Source organism: Microcaecilia unicolor, chromosome 2 (genome assembly GCF_901765095.1).
Source record: "Microcaecilia unicolor chromosome 2, aMicUni1.1, whole genome shotgun sequence".
NCBI lineage: Eukaryota > Metazoa > Chordata > Amphibia > Gymnophiona > Siphonopidae > Microcaecilia > Microcaecilia unicolor.
The window spans coordinates 104,723,817-104,742,645 of NC_044032.1; the positions used below are offsets into that span (position 1 = coordinate 104,723,817).

The following is an 18,829-nucleotide window of genomic DNA, read 5'->3' on the forward strand; positions in this document are numbered from 1 at the left end:
CTACAAATTCATGCTAGCCTCCTTCCATTCCTCCCTATTCCTTGCAAAACAGGACTATTACACCCAATTGACCAATTCTCTCAGCTCCAACCCTCATCGTCTCTTCACCACCCTTAACTCCCTCCTCAAAGTGCCCCCCCACTCCCACTCCCCCTTCACTCTCTCCTCAATCACTGGCTGACTACTTCCGCGACAAGGTACAAAAGATCAACCTTGAGTTCACTACCAAGCCACCACCTCCTCTTCAGCCTGTAGCCCCATCCCAACAACCAACCAACCATGGCCTCTTTCTCCTCCTTTCCTGAGATCACCGAGGATGAAACCTCCCGCCTTCTTTCTCTTCGAAATGCACCACCTGTTCCTCCGATCCCATCCCCACCAACCTACTTAACACCATCTCCCATACTGTCACCCCCTCCATCTGTCTCATCGTTAACCTCTCTCTCTCTCCACTGCAACTGTCCCTGACACCTTCAAACACGCCGTAGTCACACCTCTCCTAAAAAAACCATCACTTGACCCTACCTGCCCCTCCAACTACCGCCCCATCTCTCTCCTACCCTTCCTCTCCAAAATACTTGAGCGTGTGCCATTCACAGTCGCTGCCTTGATTTTCTCTCCTCTCATACCATCCTTGATCCACTTCAATCCGGTTTTCGCCCTCTACACTCGACAGAAACAGCACTCTCTAAAGTCTGCAACGACCTGCTCCTCGCCAAATCCAGAGGCCACTATTCCATCCTCATCCTCATCCTCCTCGATCTATCTGCGGCTTTTGACGCTGTCAGTCATGATTTACTTCTTGCCACACTGTCCTCTTTTGGGTTCCAAGGTTCTGTCCTCTCCTGGTTCTCCTCTTATCTTTCCCACCGCACCTTCAGGGTACACTCATGGATCTTCCTCCACTCCCATCCCACTATCTGTTGGAGTTCCCCAGGGATCTGTCCTTGGACCCCTTCTCTTCTCAATCTACACCTCTTCCCTAGGCTCATTGATCTCATCTCATGGTTTTCAGTATCATCTTTATGCTGATGACACCCAGCTATATCTCTCCACACCAGACATCACCGCTTATCTGACATTGCTGCCTGGATGTCCAACCGCCACCTGAAACTGAACATGTCCAAAACCGAGCTCCTCGTCTTTCCACCTAAACCCACTTCTCCTCTTCCTCCACTCTCTATCTCAGTTGATAACACCCTCATCCTTCCCGTCCCATCTGCCCGCAACCTCGGAGTCATCTTCGACTCCTCCCTCTCCTTCTCTGCGCATATCGAACAGACTGCCAAAACCTGTCGCTTCTTCCTCTTCAACATCAGCAAAATTTGCCCTTTCCTTTCTGAGCACACCACACGAACTCTCGTCCACGCTCTCATTACCTCTCGTCTTGACTACTGCAACTTACTCCTCACCGGCCTCCCACTTAGCCATCTATCCCCCCTTCAATCCTTTCAGAACGCTGCCGCATGTCTTATATTCCGCCAGAACCGATATACTCATATCACCCCTCTCCTCAAGTCACTTCACTAGCTTCCGATCAGATACCGCATACAATTCAAGCTTCTCCTCCTTACCTACAAATGCACCCGGTCTGCGGCTCCTCACTACCTCTCTACCCTCATCTCCCCCTATGTTCCCACCCGTAACCTCCGCTCACTGGACAAATCCCTCCTTTCAGTACCCTTCTTCACCACTGCCAACTCCAGGCTCCGCTCATTCTGCCTTGCCTTACCCTATGCCTGGAACAATCTTCCTCAACCCCTACGCCAAGCCCCCTCCCTACCCATCTTCAAACCTCTGCTTAAAACTCACCTCTTCAATGCTGCTTTCGGCACCTAACCTTTCGAGAAATATAGTATGCCCTATTAGATCGACTCTACACTTGTCTTTTAGATTGTACACTTGTCTCTAGATTTACACCTGTCTTTTAGATTGTACACCTGTCTTTTAGATTGTAAGCTCCTTGAGCAGGGACTGTCCTTCCATGTTAAATTGTACAGCGCTGCATAACCCTAGTAGCGCTTTAGAAATGTTAAGTAGTAGGTTTGAGGGCTCTGAGGGAAAGACCCATGTCTTGCCTTTCCTCTTTACCATCAGGAGGAGAAAAATCAAGAGAGTCCTCAGTGTTGGAGCAGAGCTCACAGAGCAGCAGCCATCTTGGAACACCCCGTTTTTTATGGTGACAGACCTCTGACACAGGCATTCGCCAAAACACGGGCCGTATCAGGTCTTTATTGCTTCTTTTGCATTTTGGCTCCAACTTGTGGTTCTGTCTGTGGCCGATTATACTCTCTCACGCCAGGATTTTTCTGTTGATGTTTCACTCTGAGTTGCCTGCTGGACATCCAAATCCTGCCTTGCAAAATTGGGATTTTAATGTTTCAAGCACATGGACATCTGTTTTCGGCATTTTGAGACCTATGCTTCGAAAATAAGCGCCTTAGAGGCATATTTTCAAAGCACTTAGCCTCCCAAAGTTCCATAGAAACCTATGGAACTTAGCCTCCCAAAGTGCTTTGAAAATATGCCTCATAGTCTACCAAACTGCTTTCAGATGAGAATGCCTATGGGATACTATGGATCTGAGTCAGATTTGAGCTCTGATTAACAAAGGTAGGTTACCGTTTTAACATATCGCAGGCCCTGTTATTTTTAGTAGTCCCCATTCATTACTGATATATATTTTTGGCATTCTGAGGATCATTTTCTAACTGTGCGTACAAACTCCTTCAACACATTTTAGTGCAGGATTTTAATGAATGACCCCCCCCCCCCCTAAAACAATAATGCATCTTTGTTGAATAGGGGCCTACTACAGGTGATTTAGAGGTGAAAAGCTGTTATACTATGGTAATCTCTTAAGCTCGTGGTCGTCAAATCTGTCCTGGGACATCACTAGCCAGTCAGGTTTTCAGGATACTCACAACCAATATACATGAGAGATTTTCTTGCCTACTGCCTCCATTATATGCAAATCGCTAATTCATATTCATTGTGAGTATCCTGAAAACTGAGAATAAAGAGAACTGAGATTTGGCAACAAAATATTAATACTTCAGTTTGATATGTCTAGTGCTTTTGACACTGTTGACCATAATTTTCTTCTAAATATCCTTGACCATTATGGATTATATAGAGCTGTCCTGAAATGGTTCTCTGGCTTTCTAAAGTTCAGATCATATCAAATCAAATAATCAGATGCAATTTCTTCAACATGATCTCCTGATTGTGGAGTACCTCAAGGTTCTCCTCTGTTCCCCATCCTGTTCAATATCATGATGATCCCCCTAGGTAATCTGCTAGAAATAAATGGTCTTTCATCATTCATTTACGCCGGTGATGTCACCATTTATATCCTGTTCTCTAAATGAAATAACGAACTCCATCAAATTAGGCATCAAATTAATGGACTCTTGGGCATCTAATTTTAAATTAATACTGAAAAAAACAAGTTTCTGATAGTAACTAACCCTCACCACCCTATAAATCTTAAAAATTTTACATTAGAGAACATCACTTATCCTCTTGACAAATCAATGAAAACATTAGGAATCACGATCGTTCAATTCCTTACGCTTGAAACTCAAGTTTCTAAGGTGTCTCAAGTGCCTTTAATTCACTTTAGAAACTAAAGTGATTAAGACATTTTTTCACTAAATCAGTCTTTCGTACTTTGGTTCAATCTCAGTACTAACAAAATTGGACTACTGCAACTCCATTTATGCAGGAATTAAAGGCAGCCTTATCAAAAAATTACAAACTGCTCAAAATATGCTGCACGGCAACGCAACTCCTCTTCTATATAACCTACACTGGTTACCAATAAAAGATAGAATATCTTTCAAGTTCTGTGTTTTTATTCACCAAATTCTATATGGTTCTGCTCCATCATATATGAACAGTCTCATTGAATTACCCCCACATAATGCCGTATCATCATCCAGAGAATATCTCATTCTGCATTTCCCTATTTGTAGGAATGTGATCTATAAAACAATTCACAATGCCAGTTTCTCATATCAAGATACTAAATTTTGGAATTCACTACCAAAAACAATTAAATGCACAGATTACCTGTCCTTCAGAAACCTACTGAAAACTCATTTTTTCAATTTAGCCTTTCAGAAAAAAAAGAATTCTATTTGAACATTGTCCATTCATACAATTTCACTTCTTCTTTTTCTCCCTAATCCAATCTAGCCCTAATTGTACCCATGTTTATTAATTTTTATTTATTTATTGCATTTGTGTCCCACATTTTCCCACCGAATGGCAAGTTCAATGTGGCTTACATATTGCTAAAAAGGCGGTTGCAAAATTTAGATTTGTAGAAGTCTAGTACATAATACAGAAGTACAATAAACGTGTAGGTTGATATATTAGCATATTGTGAGAGAGGTTAATATTATTGTTTTCCATTTCTGAACTTGTTGTAATGTATGGTGGTGTGGGTGTAGGAGGGGTTTCGTGCTTTCGAAGCATGTTTTTCCGAAGATGAGTCTGGCAGCTGTATTTCGTGCTGTTTGTAGTTTTCTCATGATAAGATCTTTGCATCGTTTGGATCATGTTGCGGAATGAATCCCTGGGAAAGTAAGGTTTTATATGTTTGAGCTTCCACTAAGTGTGGAACATTTTCTTGGTCATGTTCTTAGCTTGGCTTTCTAGCGTTAGGTTGTGGTCAATTGTTATGCCTAAGATTTTCAAGTGGCCTGAGATTGGGAGTGATGAACACTGTGCGTTAATTGCTGAGGGGGGAACATTATTGTATTGGGACGAGAGAATGAGACATTGGGTTTTATCTCTATTGAGTTTTAACGAATGCTGATGCCCAGGATTCCATGATGGTCATGCTGTTTATTATTTCCTTGGTGATTTCTGTGGGGTTCTGTTTAAAGGGAATATAGATGGTGATGCCATCTGCATAGAGAAATGAATTGAAGCATTGTTTGGATAGAGATTTAGCCAGTGGTGTCATCATTAGGTTGAATAATATACAGTGGGGGAAATAAGTATTTGATCCCTTGCTGATTTTGTAAGTTTGCCCACTGACAAAGACATGAGCAGCCCATAATTGAAGGGTAGGTTATTGGTAACAGTGAGAGATAGCACATCACAAATTAAATCCGGAAAATCACATTGTGGAAAGTATATGAATTTATTTGCATTCTGCAGAGGGAAATAAGTATTTGATCCCCCACCAACCAGTAAGAGATCTGGCCCCTACAGACCAGGTAGATGCTCCAAATCAACTCGTTACCTGCATGACAGACAGCTGTCGGCAATGGTCACCTGTATGAAAGACACCTGTCCACAGACTCAGTGAATCAGTCAGACTCTAACCTCTACAAAATGGCCAAGAGCAAGGAGCTGTCTAAGGATGTCAGGGACAAGATCATACACCTGCACAAGGCTGGAATGGGCTACAAAACCATCAGTAAGACGCTGGGCGAGAAGGAGACAACTGTTGGTGCCATAGTAAGAAAATGGAAGAAGTACAAAATGACTGTCAATCGACAAAGATCTGGGGCTCCACGCAAAATCTCACCTCGTGGGGTATCCTTGATCATGAGGAAGGTTAGAAATCAGCCTACAACTACAAGGGGGGAACTTGTCAATGATCTCAAGGCAGCTGGGACCACTGTCACCACGAAAACCATTGGTAACACATTACGACATAACGGATTGCAATCCTGCAGTGCCCGCAAGGTCCCCCTGCTCCGGAAGGCACATGTGACGGCCCGTCTGAAGTTTGCCAGTGAACACCTGGATGATGCCGAGAGTGATTGGGAGAAGGTGCTGTGGTCAGATGAGACAAAAATTGAGCTCTTTGGCATGAACTCAACTCGCCGTGTTTGGAGGAAGAGAAATGCTGCCTATGACCCAAAGAACACCGTCCCCACTGTCAAGCATGGAGGTGGAAATGTTATGTTTTGGGGGTGTTTCTCTGCTAAGGGCACAGGACTACTTCACCGCATCAATGGGAGAATGGATGGGGCCATGTACCGTACAATTCTGAGTGACAACCTCCTTCCCTCCGCCAGGGCCTTAAAAATGGGTCGTGGCTGGGTCTTCCAGCACGACAATGACCCAAAACATACAGCCAAGGCAACAAAGGAGTGGCTCAGGAAGAAGCACATTAGGGTCATGGAGTGGCGTAGCCAGTCACCAGACCTTAATCCCATTGAAAACTTATGGAGGGAGCTGAAGCTGCGAGTTGCCAAGCGACAGCCCAGAACTCTTAATGATTTAGAGATGATCTGCAAAGAGGAGTGGACCAAAATTCCTCCTGACATGTGTGCAAACCTCATCATCAACTACAGAAGACGTCTGACCGCTGTGCTTGCCAACAAGGGTTTTGCCACCAAGTATTAGGTCTTGTTTGCCAGAGGGATCAAATACTTATTTCCCTCTGCAGAATGCAAATAAATTCATATACTTTCCACAATGTGATTTTCCGGATTTAATTTGTGATGTGCTATCTCTCACTGTTACCAATAACCTACCCTTCAATTATGGGCTGCTCATGTCTTTGTCAGTGGGCAAACTTACAAAATCAGCAAGGGATCAAATACTTATTTCCCCCACTGTAGGTGAGAGCGGTAATCCTTGTGGTACTCCACATTCCGCTTTCCAAGGTGGAGATATACCTGAGTTTGATTTGACTTGGTATGTTCTGGATGTCAGAAATCCCTTGATCCAGGAGAGTACTTTTCCTGTAATTCCTATCTTGTCAAGGATTCTCAGTAGTATGTGGTGGTCGACCATATCGAATGCGCTTGATAGGTCAAATTGGAGTAGGAGGATGTTTTTACCCCTTGCTATTTCCTGCTTGAATCTGGTCAGGAGTGTGGTTAGTATTGTTTCTGTACTGTGGTGAGGTCTGAAGCCAGATTGAGATTCGTGCATTATGTTGAAATCAGTGAGGTATTCTGTTAGTTGTTTGGCGACTATGCCTTCTGTCAATTTGGTTGTTAGGGGTATGGATGCTATCGGTCTGTAATTCGAGGTGTCTTCTGTTTTTTTTTTGTGTCATTTGGGATGGGAGTTAGTAGGATATTTGCTCTATCCTGTGGGAATTGGCCTTTTTTGAATAGATAATTAAGGTGGGCTGTGAGTTCTGAGACATATTGATTAGGGGTTTTTTTCATTATATAGTTGGGGCAGGTGCTTAGTTGATAGTGGGCGGAGGCAGGGCCGTGCCTAGGGTCTCTGGCGCCCCCCTGCAGACTATCAGTTGGCGCCCCCCCCCCGCAGAATATCAGTTGGCGGCGGCGGCCCCCCCCCCCCCCCTCCGTGAAAATGATCGCTCACCACTTGCCACACTGACAGGAATTGTCAGCAATATTCTTAGAAACAGATTGCTATACATTGCAAAATAAGATAGCAGATGTAAATTCTCAAAGTGGACATATTCCAAACACTAAAATGAAAATAAAATGATTTTTTTTCTACCTTTGTTGTCTGGTGACTTTCTTTTTCTGATCATGCTGGCCCAGTATCTGATTCTGCTGCTATCTGTCCTCTTAACTCCGTTTCCAGGGCTTCCTTTCCTCCTTTCTTCTTCATTTCTGGTCCTCAGCTTCTGCCTATTTTCTTCATCCATGTGCAGTTTTTCTCCTCTCTTCCTTTTCCCTCATTTCATCTCCTTCATCTTTCTTCCCTCCCCTCTATGTCCAGCAATTTCTCCTCTCTCCCTAAGCCCTGCCCTCCCAATCCATGGCCATCCATGCTCCTCTGTCCCCTGCCCCCTCCATTCATCCTTTTCCAGCAATTCCCCTCTCTCCCTGAGCCCTGCCCTCCCAATCCATGCCCATCCATGCTCCTCTGTCCCCTGCCCCCTCCATTCATCCCTATCCAGCAATTCCCCTCTCTCCCTGAGCCCTGCCCTCCCAATCCATGCCCATCCATGCTCCTCTGTCCCCTGCCCCCTCCATTCATCCTTTTCCAACAATTCCCCTCTCTCCCTGAGCCCTGCCCTCCCAATCCATGCTCCTCTGTCCCCTGCCCCCTCCATTCATCCTTTTCCAGCAATTCCCCTCTCTCCCTTCCATGACCCCCCCTCGCATCCATGCTCTCGTCTCTCCCCTGCCCTCCCACTCCCATTGTTCAACTGCCCGCCCTCTTCTCTCCCCCCAACATCCCTTTTCTTTTTTTTTCTTTTTAAATGTACCTCCGTAGCGGTTCCGGCAGCGTCAGTGAAGGAGGCGGTGCTCCCGACGTCGCTAGCCTTCCCTTCGCTGTGTTCCACCTCCTTCACTGACGCTGCGCTGCCGGAACCGCTACGGACATAGGCGGTCGGTGGCCCAACTGTTTGGGGAGGCTAAAGGAGGCGGGGTTAGGGGTGGGGCCAGGGGTGGAGCTTAAATCCATAATTGTCTGATAACACAGAAAAAAAATAAAAATAAGTCACAATTAATACCTTTTGTTAAATTTAGATATTAGCTATGTATCATATGTCACAGAATAAAGTGGTTGCTCAAAGCATATACTAACCACAATCCCTCAACTGCAAAACACTATGCACAATTCAAACCTTCATTATACTCACTTCAGAAACAATCTAAGTAATAATCTGTCACGGAAACAGGACATCTAGAACCCCCGAGTTCACAAATTGAAGGCACATAAAATAAAATATGTGAATCAACCTAAGCATTTTTTCAACAGAGAAAACTTAAACTAAATGGCTAATGTAGTATCCCTTGAGCTACTACTGAAAAAGATGTGAGCAAAAATCCAAATAAAAAAACACAGATTCATGCCAGTGCAATATCCCAAGCAGGCTAGATTTCTGCTTAGTGACTATGCTGGGAGCTCCTCACAAGTTAAAAAACCTCCGATTGAGTAATGAACTTTGAATTCAACTAAGCTGTATTTTTGCACAGACTTTTTGATTTAAATAGGGCACTTATCTGGGCTGTAGCTGAGTTGATAGGGTATGCACGACAGAGAGCTCCATGATCGATCCATCCATCCATTCCAGTTGTGTGCTGCCACTTCCACAATCAACACCGGCCACCGCGGACTTGGCACTAAGCACCCATCATAAGCGCCCCTTAAAGAAGCTACTAGTTATTTCTATAGCGTTACTAGACGTACGCAGCGCTGTACACTTGAACATGAAGAGACAGTCCCTGCTCGACAGAGCTTACAATCTAATTAGGACAGAGAAACAGGACAGACAAGAGATAAGGGAATATTAAAGTGAGGATGATAAAATAAAATAAGAAAAGGATTGATGTAAAGCCCTCTGAATTACCTGAGCCATTAGAAACCTCTTCAGTGCATTCCCTGGTTTTAAATTCATCCCTCTCACCACAGTACACACAATATAGGGCCGCACTTTTATGTCTGGAGTCACTTTAACAGTCAAGGGTGCAGGATTTTCAGAAACATGCAAAATTCTTAGCAACATTTTACTGACCTCTTCTACTCCGTCCTCTTCTCCATCTCCACTGTCCTTCTTCTGTTTTCTCTCTCTCTTTTTCCTTAATGTGCTCTTTTTCTGAATTTTCCAGTTTACCCTTTCCTTTGCACTTTGCCACCTCCTCGGCCACCAACCCTCAGGTATTCCAGTACTGATTTGGTCTGGCAGCCATTCACCATTTTTTCTAGACGTTTGTCTTTTAGTTTGTTGCCTTTAAAGTTGATTTCTTTTAATTTGGGGCAGTCAGCCAGTTCTGTAGGAATCTCACTCTGTTATTAGACATATCCAAGCTCTTGAGAGCTGGTAGGAGGCCGACGTCGGGGTGGAGCTCGGGCCCGAAAAAGCCGCGGGGGAAAGCTCGTTACTGGAGACAGCAGCAAAGCCTGTAGCCTGTTTCTGCTGAGGTTCAGCGTGGCCAGCTCCTTCAGCTCCCCCAGTTCGGCCGGCAACTCCCGCAGCTGGTTGCCGGAGAGATCGAGAAGGCGCAAGGAACATAGGCTGCCGAGCCCCAGGTGAAGCTGCTGCAGGCCATTCCGGCGCAACACTAGATTGTGCAGCTGTTGCAGAAGCAACAACTCGGCCGACAACACACGCAGGCTCGGGCAGCGCGACACCCCGTCAGCCTGTTCCAACCGCTGCTCCACAGGTCCTTCCAGCACCAGTTCCCGCCATTTCTCGCGGCTTGCTTGTTCAATCTCGGAGTGGACCACTCGGCCTCCATCTTGCTTACGCCTTTTCCGCCGCCGCCCTCTCAGCTCCCCGACTTTCCTGCAGTGGCCGCCCGGCGTTTAAACCTTTTTAAGTTGCAGCAACGGCGGAAAAGGCGAGGAAAGGTCACAACTTGGTAAGCCTCCCCAAGCCTCTTATACGGGGCGCCTATGGCTACGGAGGTACATTTAAAAAGGAAAAAAAAAGAAAAGGGATGTTTGGGGGAGGGCGAGTGAGGTGAGCATGGTGCCGCGGCGCCTCCCAGAGGGAAGCGCCCCCCTGCCATGCTTACCTCGCTTACCGTGTTGGCACGGCCCTGGGCGGAGGAGGATTTTCTGAGTGCGTGAGCTATTATTTCGGTGCTTAGATGAGTGAAGTTATTCCAAATATGGTCTGCCGGGTATTCCCTTGGGTTCGGATCTAATTCGTTTATGAAGGTGTCTGGATTAATATTTCCCTGATGCAGATTCTTGCGTAGATTGGTAATTTTTTCTTCAAAGTATTTGGCAAGATTGTCTGCATGTTTGCATTCAGTGTAGTTACCGTTGTTCATTAGTTTGTATAATTTCTTTGTGTCTTTGTAATCTGTGCCTGTTCTCTGTAGAAGTTTCTTTTGCATTGTCTTATTTTATATTTGTATTTTGTTTGACTTTCTTTCCAGGCCTTTAATGATTGTTCACTTTTTTTTGTTTACAAACTTAATTATGATTTAATCTTCTTCTCTTTCCATCTACCCTTAAGAGCAGTTGCTTCCAGGTTAATTCACCACATATGTTGTATTTGTTTTACAAAGCCAGTGTTATAGCATTATTTTTTGTACTTTATAATCTGTTTATGTAGTTTTTAATATGTATCATTCATTTAATTGTTTGTTATGTAAGCCACATTGAACCTGAGTCACACTTGGGCTAATGTGGGGTAAAAATGTCATAAATAATAATAACTGGCTGGTGGTCCTCCAGGACAGATTTGAGAACCTTTGTCCCAAGTCATACAGTATGTGGCAAGACAGCTGTGTCGAGTCCAGAACAATCCACAATAAACTGTTTTTGCTTTTTGGAATTTTGTCCACTCATCCTTATGTCATCTTTGCTGTCTTGCCACATATTCTGTACTTTGCGGAGATTTGTTTCTTCTGTGTATACACCAAATCATATAGCCCCATTCTGTACCTTTCTCTGGATACACAGTTGAATTTCCTTTCTAGTCCTTTCAGTGCTGCACTATTCACAAGCACTGTATTCACACAACTATACAAAGACTGTGGTAGCAGAAAATCTGTAATCTTTCTGAAACTTTTGATTATATTTTAGCGTATTTCTTCAGTATGTAAGTTAACTGTGCTTACGAATAATTGTTAAATGTTTGGGATGCTAGGCTGTTCTATAAATGTCATAACATTTTCATTTAATGTTGTCTAGCAATTATATGCAGTAACTTTTTATCTGCCGCATTTTTCATTTCCTTCTTTTGTGCAGTGCTGCATACATTTTTTTTATTTTATAAGTACTATTATATACTACAAGGTTTTTCAAGTGAATAGTAGTGGAGATGTATGGTGTGCATTAAAATACATTTTACCCATTTACTGTATGGTAAATACTAACCATAACATTTTATGAATATCAGTTTTTATTAATAAATGGCCCCTTATCACCAAGTTTTAGAGGACAGTGCTGGCCATGAAAATGATTTGGACACACTTTTTTTATCAGCATATAGCTAAATAATCATAAAGCTGGAGTGACTTTTGCCACTGTGCTTGAAAACAAAATTATTAGAATTGTATGTAATATATTGCATCTTGGGTAATGAAAGCATCAGAAGTTTTGAGACTTCAAAAAGTTTTAGGATATTAATATATACTCCCTGAAGAACAACAAGTCTGACATCACCATGTCTGTCCACGTTCTCTTTCTCCAGTAACTGTACTGGATGTACTAGGAATGTGGATGGACATGTCCTGGAACTGAAGCTGCTTTTGTTATGTATAGGTCTTCTGCTTGTGGGCAGTGGGAATGTTCTGCCTTTGGATTTAAGTCACAGTTGGGAAAAGGGCCATCTTCATCTGTAACTTGTTTTTGTTCTAAGAATATAAGACTAGCCATACTAGCTCAGACCAATGGTCCATCTAGCCCAGTATCCTGTTTCTAACAGTGGCCAAGCCAGGTCACAAGTACCTGGCAGAAACGCAAATAGTGGCAACATTCCATTCTACCAATCCCAGGACAAGCAGTAACTTCCCCATATCTGTCTCAATAGCAGACTATGAACTTTTCCTCCAAAAATTTGTCCAAACCTTTTTTAAACCCAGATACATTAACTTCTGTTACCACCTCCTCTGGCGAAGAGTTCCAGAGCTTAACTATTCATTGAGCGAAAAAATATTTCTTCCTATTTGTTTTAAAAGTATATCCATGAAACTTCCTTGAGTGTCCCCTAGTGTTTGTACTTTTGGAATGAGTAAAAAAATGTATTCCCTTCTACTCGTTCCACACCACTCAGGATTTTGTAGACCTCAATCATATCTCCCCTTATCTGTCTCTTTTTTCCAAGCTGAAGAGCTCTAACCTCTTTAGCCTTTCCTCATATGAGAGGAGTTCCATCCCCTTTTTCATTTTGGTCGCTCTTCTTTGAACCTTTTCTAATTCCGCTATATCTCTTTTTGAGATACGGCAACCAGCACTGAACGCAATACTGAAGGTGAGGTCGCACCATGGAGCGATACAGAGGCATTATAGTAGTTTTGGTCTTATTCACTATCCCTTTCCTAATAATTCCAAGCTTCCTTGTCATTAAGCAGATGAATCCCATTACAAATGGGTTGTGTCCACCTACCAGCAGGGGGAGATAGAGAGCACTGAAAACCATAGTGCCTCTTGGCCAGCTAGCTCCATCTGCCTCTCAGTATTCTCTATCTCCCCAGCAGGGTTGGACGCAGCTTATTCAGCTCTTTCAAAAATCTGCCTGGGGTGGCTACTGGGCTTTTGCCAGTTGTAGCAGGGGTGTTGTGGCTATTGCAGCTTCACTTTAAAGGCACATAGGTTAGCCCTTTCCCTGCCTTACCCTTCCCCCTATGTGGATGCAGGCACATTGGTATGTCCTTTCCCTGCCTTTCCCACACTCTTCTATGTGGATGCAGGCACATTAGTTCGTCCTTTCCCTGCATTTCCCACTCTCCTGGACCTCCGGAGTGCCTCTGTAGCTGTTGCATCTAACTTTCCTCACAGCGTTTAAAAAACAAACAAACGCGACGCGCTTGTTAGCGCTGCGATTCTGAGGCTTCCTTCTGTCTGTGCAGCGTGACCGGAGCTCTGTGACTTGGTCTGGTGAGGTAAGAGAGTCTTGTAGCTCCTCCGGGGAGGGTCCGCGATCGGGACGTTTTGGCGCGAATCCACCATTTTGAAATTTTCTGCCGTTTTCGGCAATGGCTGCAGAGGTTGTTAAGCGCTGTTCACGTTGTGGCAAGCGCAGATCGGCAGCAGGGCTCTGTAAATCGTGCTCTTCAGACGTCGGGGTCAGCCCGAGCATGGCGAGCGAGGTTTCTTCCCGCTCGGTGGAGCTGACAGCGGGCGCCATCTTGGATGCGCCGCATGGCTCGACCCCCGCAGGAGCGGAGGGGTCTGAGGCTGGAGGGGCGCCTCGGATGGAGGCTACCAGAGGAGCTGTTTACCCCAGATTGGAACCGGGAAGCCAGGGCGAGCCTTTCTCCCCTGAGTTTGTGTTGCTTTTACATAAAGCGTTCATGTTAAAAAAGCTCTGCCGCAGATGTCTGACTCGGCGTTCCTACCTGGTTCCCCTCCGGTGGAGACTGGCCCGGGATTGCCGTCAAGCGTTTTTTTCCCCAGACAGTTGGCCGCAAGACAAGCTCAGAAGGGTAAATTCCCTTTCAGAGAGTGGCGCACCCCCCTCCCCCCCCCCCCCCCCCCCCCCCCGTGGTCGGGCTGTGGGGATTCTGAGGGGTCTGGCAGGCCTTCGTGGTCCTAAGAGCCAGAGGAAGGTGTAGGATTGCCACTGGATCCAGATGATCCCACTGCGGTTAGGATTTTCCACCGCGAGGAGCTGCCAGTGCTTATTTCTGATGCCTTACAGGCTCTCTCTATTGAAGATCCTGTGATGGGCGAAGCCTCTGGTAATCCGAGGATGGCAAGTACTAAGAAGCCTGCTCGAGCCTTTCCTTTGCATGACTCCATCCAAGAGCTTATTTTGGCTCAATGGGCTGACCCTGAGGGGCCTTTGAAAGTTGCCAGGGCACTGGGGCACTTAAACCCTCTCAGTGAGGAGCACTTGGCACGCTTGGCCGTGCCTAAAGTGGATGCCCTAGTCACGGCTGTGACGAAAAAGACTACCCTCCCAGTAGAGGGAGGGTTCGCCCTGAAGGACGTGCAGGACTGACGTCTGGAATCAGCAATCAAAGAGCCCTTTGAGATTTCAGGCCTAGCCTTATAGGCATCTGTGTGCAGTTGTTACGCTACTCGAGCCTGCCTCGCTTGGTTGCAACAGGCAGTGGAACAGCCCGGGGATGGAGCGGAGCCCCTTGCGGAGGTGGCACCGCGGATGGAGTCGGCCTTGTCATTTTTGGCTGGCGCCCTCTATGATCTGGTCAGAGCTTTGGCTAAACAGATGGCTGTGGCGGTGGCGGCTCGCCGCCTTCTATGGCTACGGCATTGGGCGGCTGACATGGCCTCTAAGCAAGGGTTGGTGAAGTTGCCCTTCCAGGGCCTTCTCCTATTTGGTGAGGAGTTGGAGAAAATTGTTAAAGGCCTGGGGGGAAACTAAACCCCAGCGCTTACCCGAGGATAGGCTGTGGCCTTCTTCCAAGGGTCAGGCGGTTCCCTCCGCTTCCAGACCTCGCTTCCATAAAGCTAGAAGGTACCGCCCAGGGTGTTCTGCTGGGTTTACTTCACGTGCCCGCTTTCAGCAGAGGAACTCCTTTCGCTTGGACAAATGTTCCGCAGCGGCCGGCTCAAGGCCTGGAGTTCATGGGCGACCCTCTCAATGATGGTGCGCCGGCCCACTCCTCGATTCCTGCAGTTGGAGGACGTCTTTCCCTCTTTCTCGAGGAATGGGTCAAGATTACCTCAGACCAGTGGGTTTTGAACCTGATCAGAGATGGCTACAGATTAGAATTCAATTCCCCGGTGAGAGACGTGTTTGTGGAGTCCCGATGCGGCTCTGCCGTCAAACAGGCGGCGGTAGAGGAGACCTTGCAAGGCTTGTTGCACCTCGGGGCGGTGGTCCCTGTGCTTTCCGCCAAGATTGGCTACGGTCGTTACTCCATTTACTTTGTGGTGCCGCGAAAAGGAGGGTCTTTTCGGCCCATACTCGACTTAAAGGAAGTCAACAAGTCACTAAGAGAGCGGCATTTTTGCATGGAAACCCTGCGCTCCGTCATTGCAGCGGTACAGCCAGGAGAGTTTCTCATGTCTCTGGACCTGAAAGAAGCTTACTTGCACATTCCTATTTGGCCCCCGCACCACCGGTTTCTCCAGTTTGCGATGTTGGGAAAACATTTCCAGTTTCGGACCTTGCCTTTTGGCCTCGCCACAGCTTCCTGAACCTTTTCCAAGGTAATGGTGGTAGTAGCTGCCTTTCTCAGGCGAGAGGGTATCCGGGTTCACCCGTACCTCGACGACTGGCTCATCAGAGCGGACTCTGCAGAAGAGAGTCATCATGTAACACCCAGAGTGGTCTCAGTACTTCAATCTCTGGGCTGGGTCGTCAATATACCCAAAAGTCACCTGACCCCCCCTCAATCTCTAGAATATTTGGGGGTCCGGTTCAACACAGCCTCGGGGTTTGTCTTTCTTTAATTTGTTCAAATTGCTTGTATGCCTGTGAATTAATGTGTGTATAATTGATTGTATTGCATTTTTAAGTTCCTGTGGGCATACAATATAAGCCTAAAAATTTCAGTAGGTCAAATGAACACAAAAAATTGCCTGAGAATTGTGGAAAAATTAGTTTTAAATGAGCAAGACCAAACTTTTTGTTGGTACACACTTGTTGTGTATAGGCTCTTCAAAACTGGATAGTGATCCAGAATTCTGGACATCTTATAGTATGGTGCTTTTGAATTGTGGAGTTCTATATGTATTATGACTTCATCTCTCTCTCTCTCTCTCCCCTTTTGGTTGTTTTCTCTTCAGATTGCCACTCAGATTGCAGTGTTGATTGGCAAAGTTGCTAGATTGGACTGCCCCAAACAGTGGCCAGAACTCATTCCTACTTTGCTGGAATCAGTGAAAGTCCAGGATGACCTTCTGCAGCACAGGGCATTACTCACCTTCTATCATGTTACAAAGACACTGTCATCAAAACGACTGGCCTCAGACAGAAAATTGTTTCATGATGTAAGTAACAATTCTGTCAGTTTTTCATGATTGTAAAAGCAAAGCCTGCGAATAGTGCATTCATATTTCTTGATAAATCATATAACATATCACTTATAATAATGTAATACAGTCTTCATAATGTTGACTTTAAAGGGAGAATAAATACTTTGATATGGTGCAGCAGAGTCTTTTCAGCTATTAACCCTGAGTTTTAGGTACTGTTACACTATGCTAATCTGCTAAGCTTGTGGTTGTCAAAACTGTCCTGGGGCAAGCAAATGAATAAAGACAGAAACTAGCCAGTCAGGTTTTATAGGGTATTCACAAAGAATATTCATATGAGAGGTTTGCTTGCCTATCTTCATTATATGCAAATCTCTGATGCATATGCATTGTTCATATCCTGAAAAACCAACTGGCTGTTGGGCTCTGTAACTCTGATATTCCCCTAATTTCTCGATGGCTAGGAATCCCCTGTTTGTCCCAGTCCCGCTGCTCTGTTCTCTCCTGCTCCTGATTACTCCAGTCCGTCTGTTCCAGCGTAACCTGGTCCTGTTGCTCGGCTCTTCTCTGCTCCAGCTTATTCCAGTCCATCTGCCCCGCTTATTCCAGTCCGCCTGATCCAGCTTCTCCAGTCCAGCTTGCCCCAGCGTGTTCCAGCATGTCCCAGCGTGTCCCAGTCCGCCTGACCCAGCTTGTTCCAGTGTATTCCAGTCCGCCTGATCCAACTTCGCCCTGTTTGTTCCAGTCCATCGGCCCCAGCTTGCTCCAGTCCGCCTGATCCAGCTTTTCCCTGCCTGTTCCAGTCCATCTGCTCCAGCTTGTTTCAGTCCTCCTGATCCAGCTCCTCCCTACTTGTTCCAGTCCATCTGCTCCAACTTGTTCCAATCCGCCTGATCCAGCTTTTCCCTGCTTGTTCCAGTCCATCTGCTCCAGCCTGTTCCAGTCCGTCTGCCCCAGCTTGTTCCAGCTTGTTCCAATTCAGCTTATTCCACTCCTACTGCTGAGCTCCCCACCGCACCCACCTGTTCCTGCCTGCTAGCCAATCAACCAACCTGCCTGCCTGCTAGCCAATCAACCAACCTGCCTGCCTGCCTCCTAGCCTGCACAACTACCTCCTCTACCTCAGTCACTATTCATGGCCCCCATTCACATTCTCTTCCTTGCCCTGTCCCTTCCTAATCTTTTCCCCCTCCCCCCACCGCTGTATACCACACAAACCCACTGCCCATCCATGTCCTCTCCCATCCTGCTCACTGCAATACCCTACCCACCCCCGTCACCCATCACCTCTCCATCTCTACTGTCCTCCTCCTCATTCCAAGCTCTCAACCTTCAACACCTCCTTCCTGCCATGAACCCTTCCCCATTCCTCCTAAGCGCATCCCGTCTTTGTTGCATTCGTCGCCCTACCTCCCCCACCCTCCTCCGCATTCTCTTGCTCCTTCTCCTGCTATCCGCAGGAGACATCAATCACAACCCTGGTCTCCCACACCTGTCCTCGTCTTATCCATGCAAACATTTCCACGATGTCTCCAATCTATTCCCTTCCTCCCCCCTCCTCCCTCCCCTTCTCTTGTGCCCTGTGGAATGTCCGCTCAGTCTGCAACAAACTATCCTTCACCCATGATTTCTTCATCTCACGTTCCCTTCAACTGCTCGCCCCTGATGACTCTGCCTGAGTCGCGGCCCTATGCCATGGAGGTTATCTTTTCTCCCATTCTCCCCGCCCAGCTGGCCGCGGTGGCGGCGTCGGGCTACTACTTTCGCCCTCCTGCAGTTTTCAACCTCTCCTCCTTCTGCAGTCTCACTGCTTCTCATCCTTTGAAGTTCAGTCCATCCGTCTATTCTGCCCGCTGCCACTCAGAGTTGCAGTCATTTACCGCCCCCCTGATAAGTCCCTCTTTTCCTTCCTTACCGACTTCGATGCCTGGCTCTCCGTTTTTCTTGAGCCCTCATCCCCATCCCTCATTCTTGGAGACTTTAACATACACACTGATAACCCATCCAATTCAAACGCTTCTCAGTTCCTCACTCTAACCTCCTCCTTCAACCTCCAACTGAGCTCACCAATCTGGCCACTGTCTTGACCTCGTCCTCTCCTCTATCTGCTCACCCTCCGATTTCTGCGCCTCAGCTCTTTCTCTCTCTGACCATCACCTAATCACCTTCACACTTCATCACCCTCCCCCTCAGTCCCGCCCAACACTAACCACTACTTCCAGGGATCTCCAGGCTGTCGACCCCCACACCTTATCCTACAGTATCTCTAATCTCCTCCCTTCCATCATGTCCTCCGAGTCTGTCGACAAGACGGTCTCCACCTACAATGCCACTCTCTCCTCTGCTCTGGACACCC

General features: G+C 46.3%; 1 protein-coding gene across 4 annotated transcripts in view; it reads left to right on the forward strand.

The window, feature by feature from the left end:
- Positions 1 to 18,829, forward strand: part of IPO11 (importin 11) — an 813,637-nt gene that overhangs the window by 53,391 nt on the left and 741,417 nt on the right. For all 4 annotated transcript variants that reach the window (XM_030193171.1, XM_030193174.1, XM_030193172.1 and 1 more), the window contains exon 5: positions 16,285 to 16,488. In XM_030193171.1, coding sequence (XP_030049031.1) covers positions 16,285 to 16,488 — 204 coding nt within the window. The remainder of the gene's footprint in view (positions 1 to 16,284; positions 16,489 to 18,829) is intronic.